The sequence below is a fragment of the Mercenaria mercenaria genome, unplaced genomic scaffold (assembly GCF_021730395.1).
Source record: "Mercenaria mercenaria strain notata unplaced genomic scaffold, MADL_Memer_1 contig_761, whole genome shotgun sequence".
NCBI classification, from domain to species: domain Eukaryota; kingdom Metazoa; phylum Mollusca; class Bivalvia; order Venerida; family Veneridae; genus Mercenaria; species Mercenaria mercenaria.
The window spans coordinates 35,937-55,579 of NW_026463661.1; the positions used below are offsets into that span (position 1 = coordinate 35,937).

The 19,643-nt window shown below is 34.9% G+C and overlaps 1 protein-coding gene across 2 annotated transcripts in view; it reads left to right on the forward strand.

Moving 5' to 3' along the window:
• Nucleotides 1-17,631, forward strand: part of LOC128554806 (uncharacterized) — a 39,084-nt gene extending 21,453 nt beyond the window's left edge. The window contains exons 4-8 of one of the 2 annotated variants that reach the window (XM_053536120.1): nt 2,539-2,746; nt 2,869-2,949; nt 9,258-9,347; nt 10,177-10,281; nt 15,293-17,630. In XM_053536120.1, coding sequence (XP_053392095.1) covers nt 2,539-2,746; nt 2,869-2,949; nt 9,258-9,347; nt 10,177-10,281; nt 15,293-15,850 — 1,042 coding nt within the window. In that variant the 3' untranslated portion in view covers nt 15,851-17,630. Of the gene's footprint in view, nt 1-2,538; nt 2,747-2,868; nt 2,950-9,257; nt 9,348-10,176; nt 10,282-15,292 lie in introns of both variants that reach the window. The other variant, XM_053536121.1, reaches the window with a different exon arrangement.
• The last annotated feature ends 2,012 nt before the right edge of the window (nt 17,632-19,643 follow it).

The window sequence follows — 19,643 nt, forward strand, 5'->3', positions numbered from 1 at the left end:
AGCATACTCAAGACTGCAAATTCAACAGGAATACACGATATATAAAAATAATGATCAGAAACAAAAAGAAAATATCAAACCTTTGTTAAAAACCCTGACTGACTGGAGTAATGTAAGACTAAAGCAAAACTTTAACGGAAAGAAAACAAGTTTCATCTCGCATTAGCGTTAATTATTCATGAATGACTTGAAAATAGTTTTTAAATGTTTAAATCTGTTTCTGGACATCGTACAAATTGATAAAATTATAGTTCGGGGATATTTTTTTATAATTGAAATCGGCATATAAATAACAATATTCTACGTTTTATGACTGCTCTCTGGACTTCATACCAGTTATTTAAGTCAAATATAGATCTGGCACGCTGAAGAGTAAGTAACGGGCTTAAAAGTTGATGCTTCCATATACAGTAAACAGCAACATTATAAAACAATAAAACAGATAGGTTGATGAATTGACAAAGAATTAATCATTGTTTAAATATATATTTCAAAACGTAAAGTATAATTCTAGCATGACATACGTCAAGATTTCTATCTCCTATCAGCTGATTGTACACCAATGTAATTTTCCCTTGTGCGCCTCGTATAAACCTGCATAGTGCAAGCAATACTACGTCATTTATCTCATACGTCATAAGTTTCTTTCGGAGAAAAAGAAGCATACAACCGGAACTCGATATGGTGAATATTTTGTTTTGAAAACTAACCATTGTAAAAGAAATTGGATTGTAAATACTTCAGTAAGGATGGTAAAATACAGGTTATCTTTGAATCGTGCGTTTGGAAATGATGTTAAATTGAACAGGTCATCGTTTCAAGGGCATGGTGCGATTGATGCCTGAATTTCATCGATGTGTAAAAGAGCTTGTTTGTTAACAGCTGATTCATTGATGATTGGATAGAGCTACTGAAGACTTGGAAGAATTTTGGAGTGTTTACAACTTTGATAGGTTAAAAGTGAGTCAATTTACATTTTTTTCTAGATCTAAATAACATGTTTTTAAACACAAAATTTCAATTCACTCATGCATTCGCTTGTAGAGAATTGTAAACGAAATGCGTTTTCCCGTAATACTTCAAATTTAGAGAGCAAATTCCAATGGCGACAAGAAATTACAATGGGAGACTGCCGTTGAAAATATAAATTTGTCTTTTATTTGGATATTTGACAAAGCAGAAAAAAAATCGTTAAATTTCTCGAGGGTGACTGTTGTTTTAGTTTATCAACCCATATTTACTCTGCCGTTAAGTGTCGTAGTTTTGTCATAAGACTCCAAAGTTGGGGTAAACCTTTGGAATGGAACAGACTTTAGTTTTGTCATGCTATCTAACTCGATATCCAGTAAATTTATTTTTGTACAAAAGAAAGCCATAAGATTTTTGCAAAAAAAACTGTTATCTTTAAACTCTGTCTGTACACTAGAAAATGTTGACGGTATATAAACTTCACTTTCTAGATGTTAATTTTGGCTAGATTTATCAAGGAACTATTAAAATTGGATTTAACAACTGTGTTGCCATGGAAACATTTTTAGGGGAAAATAATTTGTGCTAATATAAAAGAAAGAAACAGGAAGAAATAAATTTAATAAACTGCATGTTGTGTTTGATATTTCATTATGTATTTTCTTTTCATATCATTTTAAGAAAGAGTTTGCATTAAGATATTCTGCCTCTATTTTGATTCAGTAAGACGAAAATATGGTGTCCAAAGAGCGGTAATTTCTGCCCTAACAATGGCTGATTTTGATTGTCAAATTGCAAATTTTTACTTTGAACATGACAATCTGTCAGATTAGCTGAAAATTGCATTTGGGCCAAAAATCTCATGTCCTGACACATATACTGACCGAAACATAAGTCTATAATTGTTATATTAGTAATACATGCCCTTATTATTATTATTATTATACCGTACCAGATTTATATAGCGCCCTTTTTCATGATCAATTTCACGTTAAAAGGCGCTTTACATAGTTCAAATGTAGCCACACAAGGCGCATAATTCATCCACTACTAGTACAGACACAGAGCGATCTGACCAGAGAGACAGCGTGAGACAAAGCCCCCACAGAGAGATCAGAAATCAGAAACAGGCTTGTCCGGCTAACTTAGCCTAGCTCGTTGCGAATAGACAGTCTGGTTCTTTAACGTGCCCAGTGTATAGCACTGATACACGCAAGGATTGCCTGGGTTCCTGACCAGTACACCTCTAGTTGGGTTGGAAACACTGAAAAGCGTTTCTGAAAATTCCCAAGTAGCTACCGGGGATCGAACCCCGACCTCAGGATTGGAAGGCCGGTGTGCAAACCAATGAGCTATCCGTCCACCTTATCAAATACACTCTTTCGACTGGAGAATGTTTCATACATATAAGAAAAAGTGTATCACAACAGTCATTATCACTTTTGCGGGTAAATATCGCTTTTTGCACCCCTTTCGGCGAAACAAATAAGCGCGTTTGAGACGGGTATATAACATAAAGTTATAAGTAGTAAAATATACTATTATATTATACAAAATAAATAATTTCAGACATGACGAACTGAGACAGAAACTTCAAGAAACTCTTGAAAATAAACCAAAAGATGTCGAAGTAAGCGACGCACTACGTCCAACAAAGGTTGCCGAAACCTACCAGGAATTATACGACAACCAATGGACAGATGCTTATGAAGAATTTGAGAAACACTGTCTTTATGATGAGGAAAGGACAACACAGGCACTCTTACACGTTTTGAAGGTGACATAATATAAACCATTACTTAAATTTACTACTACCCACAGAGATAAAAGCTTTATCGTTAAAATATGTCAAATATACTCAAAACATGCATATATTCGTTTTTCCTTTCTTTTTTTCAGAATACTATGGAGTTTTGTAAAACAATGACAGAGCAACAAAATTACCAGCTACAAGCTTCCTTGTTACTAACAGACAAAAAGGTAGGATATCCACTTCATGACTTAAAGTTTGATATTTGTCTTTGTTTTTTAAAGGTCCACTACTAAGGCCCGAATGAGTAACACATGAAAACCAGTTTTTAGCTGACACATATTTACTGAAAATATGATCCACCGGTAACCGAAAGTGTTATGAACCTGTCGTGCTTCTTCGGAGTGTTTCCGGAAGAATGCTCCGAAATGGGGCTATAATTTATAAACAGATGCAAAATATATATGATAAGCCGTCACCCACAAAAACTTCATGAAAATCATTCCTACAATACAGGTAATATACAGCTATATTACCAGTTTTCAGGTGGACAGTTAAGGTCTTTCTTTAATAATTTCATCTGCAAACTTATTCAGTCAACCTTTTTTTCAGCATGGTTTTAAGAATATAGATGAATAACTATCTTACACTGTAGAAACAAAATGTGATTGAAATTCAACTAAATACACAGTGATTTATGCACATACTGCTCATTAATTGAAAAAGATTTTAAGAGATTAAACATATTGTCTTGGCGTAATATACGCGCTCTTAATTTGAAACTTAAATCTTGCATATTTCATACTTCTAATGCAAATCAAGTACTATTATTATTACCAAAATACAAAAGAAGAATACAGTTATTTTATGGCGCGTCTTTTAATGGATATTCGTTTGAATTAATTCTAAAATCACTCGATCCCGAATAATTTCCGACCGATTACGGAAAAGCGATAAACACGAATGGAGGACCAAAAGACCACCATGTCAGTTTAAGAAAATACAAGAAACAAAAGAGATCATGTGTTCCTCTGCACACGTTTTTACTTCAAGGTAATATTGCACGGCTATCGTTATGTGATATGAAAAAGGCAAAGCCTCTTAACAAGCGTAGCTTAAACGACAAAGAAACTATTCACTGCTTAAAATAATTCGCGAGAACCTATTCACCTGAAAAGAAACAAAAATTTAGTGTCATAGCTGTAACAGCGAATATCACACGTTGCAAAATGTATGGAAAACCGGTGTCACGGTGACATCATTACCAGTTTGCCGCGTTCTTGTGGGTTTATGCTTATTAATGACATTGTATCCCATTTTCTGGCAAATGCTTGGTCTTTTAAAAGAAAATAATATTTTTTTCTAACACCTGGAAATCTTTCTTGCATTATTATTGAGTGATAGCTAGTATTCAGCAATCAAATGAAGTTCTGTATTCACTGCCAACAAAGCATTTCCTGTGAATACCTGTCCACTAGGGACGCGCCTTTCGTAAAATAAAAACAGAATTGAAATTATTTCCATAACATAACTTTTTAAAAATAAAGACACCTAAATGGATATAGAGATTGTTACTGAAATATGAAATTAAAAAATAAATTCCCGACTTTGACGGAAGTAGAACAAAATTGGCGGCGCCCAGACGTCGACGCAAATTTTCAGCTACAGCACTTTGCCTCATTCGGCACGCCTTTGTTATACTCGCCTAAACATTGCCGTAAGGCGAGCTACGCTCCCTAATAGTAGACTACGTACATGTATATTTCAAAATGTGTAATCTTTTATAAGATTTCTATTTTTTCTGTTTGTCTTTATTTAGCAATATATTGGAATATTTTCTGTATTTGTTTCCTGGATTTCTTTCATTCCATGATGTCAAATATGTATTTTGTCATTTATATGTTACAGATGTGGCTTTCGTGTTTTATATATGTAGCGTATATATCTGGTTATATTGTTGAAAGTTCTATCTGAGGTTTGGGTTCTTAGCTGGGCTAACGGCGAGTAATGACAACTGTAAATATATATGAAATAATATATATTTAATGTAATTAAAGATGGCATGTACGTCAATGATATGTACAATATCAATCGATGGTGGCTCTCATTTGACATTTATAATAAATGTAAACAATAACAAATATGGCGGATGGATGCTAATAATAGATTTAACAAAGACATGTAGATAGGACATATAAAGGTATTCAAATGCATTAATTACACAACAGAATTACATCAAAGTATACACAATTATAGAAAAATGTATAATAAAGACGATGCAATATAAATTACCTGTAAATATATATGAAATAATATATATTTAATGTAATTAAAGATGGCATGTACGTCAATGATATGTACAATATCAATCGATGGTGGCTCTGATTGATTTTACGCATATCGATTGGCCGATACAGTCCGGTAATTTACATAACAAAAGGATAAATATAAAGTGCACAGGTTAGATAAGTAAACAGAGGTATTACCTGATACGGCATCCTAGCTACAATGCTACGGCTTACAACTATAAGTACATGATGTTACTACAGCTAGCTACTCGACGTTTGGAGTTGGAACAAGTGCATTTGATGAGAAATAAAACGAAGTCATACGATCTTTTCAAGAGTTTATTTATGAATGCTATCAAGTAAAATATTAACCTGTAACACATTTCCCTCCTCCGTGAAATGTCGTCCTCGACATTACTTAAAATAAATATCGCATCGCAAATAATATCGAAAAACAAAGGATATGTACAACATAGTATTAATTATAGGTATGTGACCTTAAAATAAAGATGACATAACAATGCAGGAAACTTTAACGATTTTCATAAAAATAAGCATCAATGCACTACTAGCAGAGTAAAGAAGCAGCAACTGTAAGTTGTTCCTGAAATGAAATCAAGAATATTGATTAGTCACCGACTATGCTTTAATCTCTAACTAACAACAGTATATAACTAGTGTTATGACTAAGTACACTTTCCTGCTGTATTCCAATGATATTAACAATAAACATGTTTCAAATATCATCTGAAAAAGAATGTTAAGGTTACCTTAACTAAGCATATCACATAATTAACAAATGACAGACATTTCAATACATTTTATAAAGTTCTACTTCCATACATAAAACATATTGCTATTTACAACTGTTCTGTAGTGTGATGTCTTCAACTGAAAAAAAATTCACATCACTATCATAATGTGACGACCTGTTCATAGGGCACTGTAAATTGATGTTGACCTAAAACAAAATCACCAGAGGTCATCCAACCTGGTTTCTGTCGCGATCGAGTTCTACGAGGTAATAGGCCAGGTTCATCAGGCTTACGTCTGTGTGGAGGTCTGTACCTTTCAACGCTAGTGCTTGATGGGGTAGAAGAATTCTCTGAACCTGAAAAAGAAAAAGCATAGTGATTCTCGGATTCTCTGCTTGGTTCACTGTGGTCCCCATGACAGTCAGATGAGTTTCTCGCACTTTCATGAGATATTGAGGTTGGTAAACTCATGAATGGTAAAAGCATGTTTCTGTGTAAAACACGCGTTTTACCTTCGCCGTCTTCCCGCTTTACTGCAAAAACGGGCATCTCTGCATTCGGTTGTCCCTGGATGATGTAAGGGGTCTCCTCCCAGATGTTGGCAAGCTTGTTTTTGCCCTTGAGGCCAACATTTCTAACAAGGATCCGGTCACCTGGTAGAAGTTTACACTCTTTGACCTTCTGGTCGTAATACTTCTTGCCTCTTTGACCACTTCTGGTGGCTGCCTTATTAGCTTCTTTGTATGCGTGGGAGAGGTGTTCCTCGAGTTTCCTTACATAATCCGAAGGAGAAGTGCCGCTTATACGCTGTCCTTTGAGGCCTAAGAAAGCATCAATTGCCAATCTAGGGGGTCGGCCAAACATTAGTTGGTAAGGTGCGTACCCAGTGCTTTCATGACGCGTAGCATTGTAGGCATGGACAAGTGGCGGGATGGCTGATTTCCAGTCTTTCTTCTTTTCATCTGATAAGGTGCCGAGCAATTGAAGAAGTGTCTGGTTAAATCTTTCCACTTGTCCGTTCCCTTGCGGGTGGTAGGGAGTCGTCCTTGACCTTCGGATGCCGGTAATCCTACACAGTCTCTTTATAACCTTAGACAAGAAGTTCTGGCCTTGGTCTGAGTGTAGTTTTTCCGGAAAACCATAGTGGACAAAGAAGTTGTCAAACAGAGCCCTAGCTGTTGTCCTGGCTGTTTGGTTTTTTGTCGGTATGGCCTGAGCATAACGAGTGAAGTGATCCATTATGACAAGTACATTCTCAAAGCCGCCCTTAGATACCTCCAGCGACAGGTAGTCAATAGACACCAATTCCATCGGCGCCGAAGAAACGATGTTTACCAACCCTGCAGCTAAAGTAGGTGATATCTTACGGCGAATGCACCTATCACACTGTCTCACCCACTTCGCAATGTCAGAATCCATACCTGGCCAGAAGAACCTCTGTTTGAACAGACTTGTAGTTCGATCCCTTCCCTGATGGCCCATATCGTCATGTAGAGCTTGAAAAAGGATAAATCTGGCAGATTCCGGAACTACAACTTGGTCGACATGTTCTCCTCGAACTGTAGTTCTACGATGAAGAACTCCGTCTTTCAGTACTTACTGTTTCCAGTTGCGGAAGTATTTCCTCACTGTGGCGGGACAGTCTTTCATGTCGATTGCAGAGGGGTGATTGCCAAGTGAAACTGCTGTCCTAACAACTGAAATTGTAGGATCTGCGTCTTGTCCAGAGATCCAGTCCTGCTTGTTCAAAGCATATGATTTCAATAGATCATCTCGAATATCATTGTTGAGTGTCTCAGAGTCTGTAGCATCATCAGTATCTGGATCGACTGTGAAAGGAGTACTGCAGTGGTTCATATTGAGCATGGCTACAACTACCTCGTTTTCTATATGCACAATGTTTGCATCTCCTTCAGTTGTATTATCATCTGGGGTAACTTGTCTGGAGAGTGCATCAGCATCAACGTTTTTCTTGCCACTACGATAACTGATGCTGTAGTCGTAGTTAGCAAGTGCTGCTTCCCAACGATGTCCAGTAGCATCAAGTTTGGCCGTAGTCTTGATGTAAGTCAATGGGTTGTTGTCTGTAAGCACCTCGAACTTAGCTCCATACAAGTAGTCATGAAATTTCTCAGTGACTGCCCACTTAAGAGCGAGAAATTCAAGTCTACTTGAATGGTAGTTTCGTTCTGAGGGCTTCAGACTCCTGCTAGCATATGCAATGGGACGCTCAACTCCATCATCCTGCTTCTGGAGAAGGACTGCCCCAAGTCCGCTAATCGATGCATCGGTGTGCAAGATGAAAGGTTTAGAGTAGTCCGCGTAAGCAAGAACTGGTGCAGAGGTAAGTCTTTTTATTATATTGTCAAAGGCTTCCTGGTGACATTCTTTCCATTCAAAAGGAACACGTTTGGCTACTTTCTTGCCCTTGTCCGTGAAAGCTCCAACAAGCAGTTCATTCAGGGGACGGGCAATGCTAGCAAATCCAGGAACAAACTTCCGGAAGTATCCAGCAAAGCCAAGGCGTGTGCACACTTTATAGTCCATTAGGAGAACGGCCATTATGTACATTCGCAAAGGAATGAACGAATAAACGAATTAACGGTACCGTTTCAAAATGAGTAGTCCATTACACAGTACATCCATAATGTTCTTGGTTGTTGAGTTTCATACCCCTGCCAGCTTCCTTCTTTTTGGGCGCCAGTGTTACAGATGTGGCTTTCGTGTTTTATATATGTAGCGTATATATCTGGTTATATTGTTGAAAGTTCTACCTGAGGTTTGGGTTCTTAGCTGGGCTAACGGCGAGTAATGACAACTGTAAATATATATGAAATAATATATATTTAATGTAATTAAAGATGGCATGTACGTCAATGATATGTACAATATCAATCGATGGTGGCTCTCATTTGACATTTATAATAAATGTAAACAATAACAAATATGGCGGATGGATGCTAATAATAGATTTAACAAAGACATGTAGATAGGACATATAAAGGTATTCAAATGCATTAATTACACAACAGAATTACATCAAAGTATACACAATTATAGAAAAATGTATAATAAAGACGATGCAATATAAATTACCTGTAAATATATATGAAATAATATATATTTAATGTAATTAAAGATGGCATTTACGTCAATGATATGTACAATATCAATCGATGGTGGCTCTGATTGATTTTACGCATATCGATTGGCCGATACAGTCCGGTAATTTACATAACAAAAGGATAAATATAAAGTGCACAGGTTAGATAAGTAAACAGAGGTATTACCTGATACGGCATCCTAGCTACAATGCTACGGCTTACAACTATAAGTACATGATGTTACTACAGCTAGCTACTCGACGTTTGGAGTTGGAACAAGTGCATTTGATGAGAAATAAAACGAAGTCATACGATCTTTTCAAGAGTTTATTTATGAATGCTATCAAGTAAAATATTAACCTGTAACATATAATATCAATATCTAACATAGGCTGATTGTGAGATATCACAATCTATCCAAAGACAGCTAACATCCTGCAAGAAAGAGCTAGCTTCTGTGACAATTGAGAACCTGTGTGAGGTATTATAAGATTTGTTCGTTTTGTAATAACACCACTTTTATGTGTATTTTGTGACTTTCAAAGAATAGTCAATGATAGTATTATTTGAATTAACAATATAAGGGATGTGCATTGTAAGTATTGCTTTGCCTAACATTGCCAGTTATAAAATACTGAAAACGTTTATAGTCGTGATTGAAATATTTTGGTATAAACATGTTTGTTTAACATTAGACATTGCTTTCCTGTATTGTCCGCAAGTATTGACCTGAAAATCTTTATTAATTCATATAGTTCCTTAAATAAATTTAGCGTCCGAACTTAAATTACGATATAACTATTCCTTATATAGTTCTTAACTTTGCGGACAAAACGATTAGCTGTAAATCTTTGGGTTGTGGGTTCAAATCCAATGTGTGGCCATATTTTATTTTTCTCAAAATATCTGCAAACTTAAAGGACAAGAAAATTGCCACGTTGATCAATTTTTCAACATGGCATTGTATGGAAAAATACTTGAATGTATTAAAGTTCACCAGAAAATGTCGAATGAAAACAAAAGTATCTTGGATAAGAAAACAAATTACTTGCTAGTTGGGTCTCCAGAAAAATATTACAAGTAAATGATGATCAAAATTTGTGAAGTACCGGTATGTTACATAAAATGATATCGGTAGCAATGCGTTACGTTGGATTAAACAAATATGGTACCAATACGTAACTGAGTGATCGATTTACTACGGAGTTTATATTAGATATTTATTAAATATTCAGCTTTCGTTTACCTTATCCGGAGAGGAACTATATATAACGAAATAATAATGCATTTTTTGTTTATTTTATTCAAAGGTGTATTTTTCAAAACTACACCAATCGAATGAGGTCTGGAAAAAAAGAGAATTGAAGATAAAGCCGTTTGTGAAGGAATGCATCGGGATCTGCTGGATGTGTCTGGTATCAGTTACAATACTTGTAGAAGTCGTATTTATTTCATTCAGTAGACGAGATGTCTGATATCAGAACATAGTTTTATATTGTTTTTACAAATTCATTCAAGACGAGCTTTGTTGTGCGAAACGCGGTCGTAGGGTTGTTTTTGATAGGAATGTGGATTCTTTTCAAGTAAACATATGTTTTACCACTCCCCCACTCTTGCTTGCGTTCATAAATGATACTTAATTTTATATATATATATTTGTAAGACACTTTTAAACAAACGCTTCTTACCTTGTTTATGAATTTTCTTCATGCACGCGTACACCCTTTGGAATCTTAACGTCTGAAACGAATTTCAAAAACAAACTTGTCGTATTAACCTACTAACACAACCATTGATTGATAGACTGATTTATTTCAGTATATAAAACACATGGAATGGCACAACACAAAATTAAAACACATTTCCTGTCAAGATCAGGGAAGCTGACACGCTAGCTGCTTTCAAAAGTCTGCTCAAAACCCACTTCTTTGTACAATATTTTGTTAACTGACCGATACATTTATTTTTTTTATCTTGTTTTTTGAATTATACTTGTTTTCATTCATGATTTTTGTTAATGTGAAATGCATTACTGTAAAATCATTAATATTCGTTGGGGACTAATTTTTGTGGATTTCGCGGTTGAGTCAATCCACGAAATTTAATCCCAATGAACAAGTAAAATTCTCTTTCGTTTTATGATCAAAAGTTAAAATCCACAAATTCATATCCCCACGAAATTGCCGTTTTGACCAAAACCACGAAATTTGATGCCCACGAAATTTAATGATTTTACAGTATCTTTGTATACGTATTTCTTTGTATTTTTGCAGTTTATTCTGTAAAGCACGTTTGAACGTGTACAAGTGCATGAAAAGAGTGCTATATAAATGTGGTATAATAATAATAATAATAATAATAATAATAATAATTCAAATATCACTTATACAATGACTAGGAATTAAAACATATTGAAAGACGATTAAGAAACATTACTAATTTAAAATACCAAAAACTGCAGAAAAAAAATGTACCAGGACATGTATTCATATACCCAGGATGACACAAAAAAGGGGAATGTGAAACACCTTATTTCCATTGTGGTCCTGGATGAATGATGACATGTCCTAGCAAGGCAAAACAATTTGTGATAAATGGTGGTAACTTAAGCAAGTTTTCAGCAGTTTAAAAAAAAAATCACACTAAAACAATCACAGTATCATTAGAAAAGACAAATGTAACTATAAGCTATGTAGGAGATGATTTTTTACTGAAACCTTGAACTGTTGCATGTTTGCAGAATTTTTCAACATTATGTGGCAAATTATTCCACAAGAACAACCATTATATCTGAATGACTTTTTACCAAATCCTTTGACTTTAGGAATGCTGAAGCATGACCCTTTACTAAACCTGGTATTGTGGCTATGTACGGAACTGGCTTGAGTAAAATACTCATTCATGTAAGAAGGGGCAGAACCTGAATGTATTTTAAAAACGTGATTTAAAGTTATTTGTTCTACTCTTCTTGTGACAGGTAACCAGCCCAATTGTAAGAAGTTTTCTGTATCAGTATGACTTCTTTGATAAAGTCTAAGGACAAACCTAATGATCTTGTTTTGAGTAACCTGGAGCCTATTCTTCAGACTCTGAGAAATGCCATAGTACCATACAGAGCAGGCATAGTCAAAGTGACATTGGATCAAGGACATGACTAACAGTTTCTTAGTGTACAATGATAAAAACTTTTGCTTTCTGTATAGAAACCTAAGTCTTGCATTTGCTTTTTTAATGATTGATGTGACCATGGTCTCATAACTCAACCATTGATCCAATATAGCACCCAAAATTTTAACAGAGTTGGTGTGCTTAATCTTTGTACCATTACATACTGTATGAAGATTAGCACTCTTTTTTTAACCTGGGCTTTGAGCCAAATAAAACTGATTCTGTTTTTCCTAGGTGCAATGACAGTTTGTTGTCAACTAACAAGTTACTAACTCGTTCAAGATCCTGGGTTAACAAACGCACAATTTCTATTTTACATTTGCCAGACACTAAAATGGCAGAGTCATCTGCATACAATAAGAGTTTGTTATTTACAACATCTGCCATGTCATTTACATAAATTAAAGACAGTAGAGGCCCAAGTATGGAGCCTTGAGACACATCACATGTGATATTCGCAGATGACGAAAGAACGCCAGATATGTCTATACATTGTTGTCGACCAGATAGATATGATTGAAACAACTGATAACATCCTGACTAAAACCTACCATTTTGAGTTTGTCTAAAAGAATAGCATGCTCAACTGAATCAAACGCTTTTTGCAAATCAAGCAGAATCATGCCAACATAATTGCCTTTATCTAAATTAAAATAGAGAAAAGTGAAAAGTAAACCTTATATAGTCAGACAGATGTATTAAATATGTATCTGTTGAAAAAGAACTTCTAAAACCTGATTGAAACTCGTATAGTAAAGTCTGTTCACTCAAATAATTTTCAAGTTGGTCATATACAATTCTTTCAAATATTTTAGAAATAATACATAAAATTGATACAGGTCTGTAGTTTCCTACTTCAGTTTTAACACTCTTTTTATATAAAGGAACAAAACGTGCAGCTTTCAAATCATCTGGCACAACTCCTTGTATTATAGACAAATTAATAACATGTGTAAGTGGGCAAGTAATAACAGATGCTCCATCTTTGACAAAACGTGTTGGTATACCATAAAGACCTGTGGCCTTACTAACACTGAGTTTGTACAATTATATCAATACTTTGTTTTCTGTAACAATAGAAAAAGAACAACTATTGCGGACAACACCTTTTTTGAAATAGAAATTAGCAACAAAAGCTTTACCAAACTGTCCCAAAGATTTTGGCATTTTACTGACAAGATTTGATGCAACAATTGTAAAAAAGGTATTGAAATGCTTTGCAACTTTAAGCTTATCAAAAACAATGTCACTATCAATATTAATATAACTTTTACCTTTTTTAGATGGCATACCTAATTCCTTGAGTGTCTTCCACAAAGACTTAGAATCATTTTCATTATCAACAATAGAGTTTTTAAAAAAGTCTCTTTTAGCACAGTATATAAGATGCTGAGTTTTATTTCTAAAAATTTTAAAACTTTCATAATTTTCAGGGGTTTTGACTTTCTTATAAGCATTAAAAGCTTTATCTCTGTCCTTGATATGCTGTAAGATTTCATTAGTAACCCATGGCTCAGTTCTTTGTTAAATTCTTACTTCTTACAATGGAGCAATGTTATTAATCGCTGACAAAAATATGGATTTAAAACTGGACCATGCATCTATAACATTATCACATAGAAGCACAGGTGACAAATCAATGTTAATTGAATTCATCTGAAAATCCTCGTTGATTTTGTTTTTTAGGGATCTCGCTTTGACAGTATTGTGTTTGTTTATAAAATCTTTAGTGATTTTTCTTGTACAGTATATGAGTGAATGGTCACTTATACCAATATGAAGAACACCAGATTGAGAGATTTTCTCTTTATCTGTAACCAGAATTAGATCAATAATAGATAAAGACTGATAACCTATTCTGGTAAAATCTTTTATAACCTGTGTAAAACTGAACATGTTAATAAAAGACTGTAGTGAATTTAATAAAACACATTTTGAACCCTCTGAAACATCTGTGTTAAAATCGCCTAAAATTATACATTCTTTCTCATTAAAACAAGAATTTGATGAGCACACATTTTTTAAAAGATCATAAAAGTTAGACTGTTTTGGGGGTCTGTAGAGACAACCACATATAAAAGGTTTAGCTTTAGGCAAAAGTATCTCAATCCATAGAGCTTCAAGCTCATCATGACAAATATCATCCAGTGAGTTAAATGCCAGTTCACTTCTGATAAACACACATATACCACCTCCGTGTCTGTTTCTATCTTTTCTTTTGAGAATATAATTATCAATATGTATTTCTGAGTCAAAAATAGTTTCATCAAGCCATGATTCTGTTACACATATGCAGGCTGCTTGACAGTTTCTGGCTAAAATACGTAATTCGTCGATTTTTGGGAGGAGGCTTCTGATGTTTAGATGAATAAAATGAAGTCCCCGCTTTTCAAAACAACGGAAATTATTTGTAGATTCTTCTGGGTCACTAGCCATAGGACCAGTGCACGGATGTATAACACCACATAACAACAAATAAACAGCAACACTATTGCTACTTTTTGAATTATAAACATATGTATTTTCTGTTTCTTTCATGCTGATACATGTAGCTTGTAACAAAATTAGACTGGAAGCTGGCTATATGTAATCACATTCCTGGTCTCTTCATCACAGTAAGACAAACTTGTCAAATCACAATGTTTATTACAATTTGCAATTCTGTTAGCAGTTAAGAATAATATCAACAAAAGTCCAAAAACATCCATTTTAGTTTCACAGATTGTGCCAGAGAACACTTGATAAATTTAGTGGTATAATACCTTCCAATGTCTGGTCCTGGTTATTGTTGAAAACACTATGAATAATGTATTGAGTTTGCACAAAATGCAGCGTAAACACCATATAAGTTGAAACTATTTATTGACTGGGTAAGCCTCTTGTTAATAACTATGAAATTAGGATTTTTCAGAACAGGAAGTAAACAATGTTGTGCCTCGCTAGGTTACACACCACCAAAAAAACCATACGATGATACCGTTTTTTATTTCAAACATGACCTCCTTTGTTGTATTGCATTAACTTCCTTTGAAATAAAAAGCTAAATGTACAGGGATCAAATTTGTTTACTGATTTTCATACGGTTTTAACGTTATTGCGAAATTATAAACTACACGTTATTAACAAACATATAAGGAATGCAATTGAAAGTTTCTACCTATTTTGCATTCATTTAATTGTGCATGCATTTAAAGAAAACATGTAAGACTAACTAAGTAGATACCATTTTCAAAACAGTTATAAACATCATTTTTACAGATTCAGTTTCCACCATTGAAGGTTGAATTTGAACCAAATGCTCGTGGAAGATATTTCAACACAGACGTATACAGGCCATATACAAAATCTGGCGCAAGCATTGATTTTATAGTTTGGCCAGCATTACTGCTTCATGAGAATGGTCCCGTTATTGCAAAAGGAATAGCTCAGGGGTTAACCCACACTACAAATCGAACTGGGGGCCAGACTGCGATAAAAGAGAAACATAGTGGTAAAACATCAAGCATTTTTGTGCCTGCTTTTAGTAGATATAAACAAGTGAGCAAAAGCGCCAACGATTTAAGCACGAATTCTTTCTATCCGAATAACAGATCGTTTGAAAGAGTAAATAATGCGTCAATGTCGAAAGAACAACTATCAAACCATAACGGAGCCGACGGACATTCAAAGAAACGCAATCTCAATGCATTCATTCGAGAGAGATTAAGCAGAGCCGACCAAAAGGTAAAATGTACAACCACACAACAGAGAATGAAAACAAAGTCTAGGTTTAGAACACAAAGTGCTGATGGGCGACAACAGTTTATGATGTTATAATGGATCTTGACTCCTAGCGGAATGATTACACCCCAATCGCCTAGTAGACTTCATCTTTTATATACGGACATTGGGGAGTTTCTTCAATATGTTGAAAGGTATGGAGAAGAAAAATCATAAAAGAAACAATTTGTTCCCACAAATTCAATGTCAAAGATAATGCAAAGGAAAACTATCGTTACAAGTCGGAACCGCCCTAGCAGTACAACACTCAGATTAAATTCACACACGTTATAGACGTTCACGATATGAAATTTTAGATTTTCAGGGATAGTTTAACAGATACGTGTATGTTTGGTCGCATTTTGTAACACTATTGTATCAAGTATATGAGAAGATTGAGTTCATTCGCGACGGTCAGCTTGCTTAAACACATTTAATATGCAGATGCTTACTTCATACTCTCCTGCTATTATTATTGTTGTAGTATATGTACAGCTAAAATTAGATTAAAAGGTATTAAAGAACGTTTCTGACAAGTTAATCAGATACGAATATGATGAAATGTAGCATTATCATTGAAAATAGCCATGATATCTCGAGAGGTGTTAAACCCTTTTTATAGATACAGAATTCTGAAAGATCGCTAATGTCAGAAGTAAAAAAAAATCCAGCTTATCAAAACAGAATAAATGTTTGTTTGGTTTAAGCGGCACAATTATTGGTCATGTTGCGACTTTCCAGCTTTCGTACTGGAGGAAGAACCAATGTGCCCCTCCGAGCATTAATTCATCATTGGCGGGCATCCGGGTAGACCCGCCGACCTACCAAAAGCCATCTGGGTGACTTCTTTACTTGAAGAATTCAACTCCCCGAGTTAGGGGGTAAGTGATTCGAAGTCAGAGGTCTTAACAACTTGGCCACGGAGACCTTGAATTCATGTGATTGTAAACTCTGTAACATTGACTCTTTCTGTAATCCATCTTGAATTATGTCGATGTGTTAGGCTGATGTCTGGAAAAGGAAACTGTCAAGCTAAACAGACAAAACCCGAATTTATTTTTACTATGAGGTATATAGTGTAAAACTTCAGACACAAATCTAACACGAGCTATTGTCAAAATTCTATCTGAAATAACTCCCCGAATCGAATCTGGATATCGGTTTAACGACATTTTCTAGCAAAATTACATGTATACACGCAGATCGCTTTAATCTAACAAATATATTTCGGAGAACACAACTTCCACGCTTATATTACATATATTACATGAATATTGGCTTCTTTAATTGTCCACGGCGAAAATTTCCGTCTGGGCACCACAACTTTAATGTAAGAGTTGTGATCATATATATATAATGAACTAACATGTTTGCAATCTAACACAATCGTCTTATTAATTTTAGTTGTACGCTATGTGCACCTTTTTGTTTTGTATCTGTTTTAGCTTTAGTTAAGGTTTGTGTAAATTTATAACCACTCTTTTTCAAATTTAGTAAAATAAACAACGACCATTTACATAATTAATATTAAAAGTTGAGTGAATTAAAAAGTCGGTTTCGTCTCTTAAAATGTCTCATACAGGGCAATGATATCCATAAGTTTATGAGAAAGAGAAACCCTACATGTTTGGACGCCTTCTGCTTACAACCAAAGAAATTGCAATGCTCCCGATCAAGTGAATCCTTGCATAGTTCGTTTCAGTAATTGTGTTTATTCATTTATTGTGTAAGTTTTGCTACCATTGTGATAAACTGAAACCTAAGAAAAAAAAATAAAGATCATTCACATAAATCATAAAATCATTATTTAGTGATAAAAATAGAAGGTTTGTTACATGAAAACCAAATTTACTATTTACAGTTTCTATTTGTGATTGGATTACCTTCTATTGTGTTTGCAATAATGTCAATATTAAATAAAAAAATGGCATGGTTTTCGAAGAAAAGTCCGACTCGTAGATTAGGTATGTATGGGCCTATGTATGGTGGATGAATAGAATAATGAGTCATTCAATATCAGGACAAGTATTTCACCTAGGATCCTTAAACTTCACAAGTATGTAGTATTGATGTGAATATAACATCAGGGTCACTGGGTCAAAATTCGAAGTCACAGTGACCTGAATATTTGAATATGGATTTTGTATGATATCTGGACATTGAAGTTTTTACCTAGGACCTAGAAACCTGATAGGTATGTTGGTCTTGATGTGTACATGAACCCTATTGATTTGAGGGTCACTGGGTCAAAGGTTTTTCATCTCTCACATTAAAACACTCAACAAATTTTGTAACATACTGGATATTTTACCAATATCTTTAAAGCTGCTAAATGAACAGTAAAATAATGTAGACTTTCAGTTATGTAGGTTGGCAACAGAATTGTGAAATTTCCACAAGATCACGCGAGTTTCCACATAAAATTACGAATTAAACATCAATTTATTCAGCTTATGAACAAGGGAATTTCATTATTTGGAAAGAAACACACTACACAAATAAAAAACATGTCGTTATTCCATCAAAGTTAAAAACAATTTAGATATTTTTGTTTTGTTTTTTTCTGTGAACAGCTTTTAATACCTTTGAGTAGATATAAAACAAGAGGGCCATTTTTGTACCACAGAAAAGTGGTCTCTGTTTTTCACTACGGCCAATAATAGAAATATTACTAAATAAGCTATAAATAGTAACATAAAAGGGAAGTAATTGAAAAAAATATTGTAAGTCAACAAAAGAAGGATCTGCCAAATAAAGACAAGAGCACTGCAATCGAGGCAAATGCAGAACAATATACACACAAAAACAAAGTCAGATGACATTTGACCCCCTAAGTGTGACCTTGACCTTGAAGTGAGCCGTCTGAAATATGCGCTCTGCACGTCGTTTTGATGAGGTGAACATTTGTGTCAGGTTTCTTTGAAATCCTTCAAGGGGTTTAAGAGTTACAGAGCGGAGGGAAATTGCAGGTCCAACAGACATACAGACAGAAGGACACCGAAGCGGTGAGATAATATGTCCCTTTGGGCGTATAAAAAGAAATAGAGATCTGGTGATGCAAGTTGTGTGCAAGTTTGATTAAAATCAAATCATAAATGAAGCTGCTTTTGTGCAAACAAGGTCAAAATAGCTAATTCTGGCCCTTTCAGGGGTCATCCCTCTGGAAGCCGTGGCGGGATCTGGCCGGTTCAAGAAAGGAACCAAGATCTTGTGCAAGTTTTATTAAATTTAAATCATAAATGAAGCTGCTATTGTGACACACAAGGTCAAAACAGCTAACTCTTGTCCTATCATGGGCGATAACTCTGGAACCCATGATGGAATTATGCCTTTTCAAGAAAGGAACTAAGATCTTGTGGTTATGCAAGTTATGTGCCAGTTTTGTTAAAATCAAATCATAAATGAAGCTGCTATTGTGCAGACAAGGTCAAAAAAGCTAATTTTAGCCCTTTCAGGGGCCATAACTCTAGAACCCTTTATGGGATCTGGTCGGTTCAAGAAAGGAACCAAGATCTTATGTTGACAAAAGTTTTGTGCAAGTTAAAATCAAGTTATAAATGAAGCTGCTATTGTGCAGACAAGGTCAAAATAGCTAATTTTGGCCTTTTCACGGACCATAACTCTAGAACACATAAAGGAATCTGGCCAGTTCAAGAAAAGAACCAAGTTCTTATGGTGATACAAGTTTTATGCAAGTTTGATTAAATTCAAATCATAAATAAAGCTGCTATTGCACAGACAAGGTCAAAACAGCTCATTCTGACCCTATCAGGGGCTATAACTATGGAACCCATGATGGAATCTTGCCATTTCAAGAAAGGAATCAAGATCTTGTGGGTATACAAGTTAT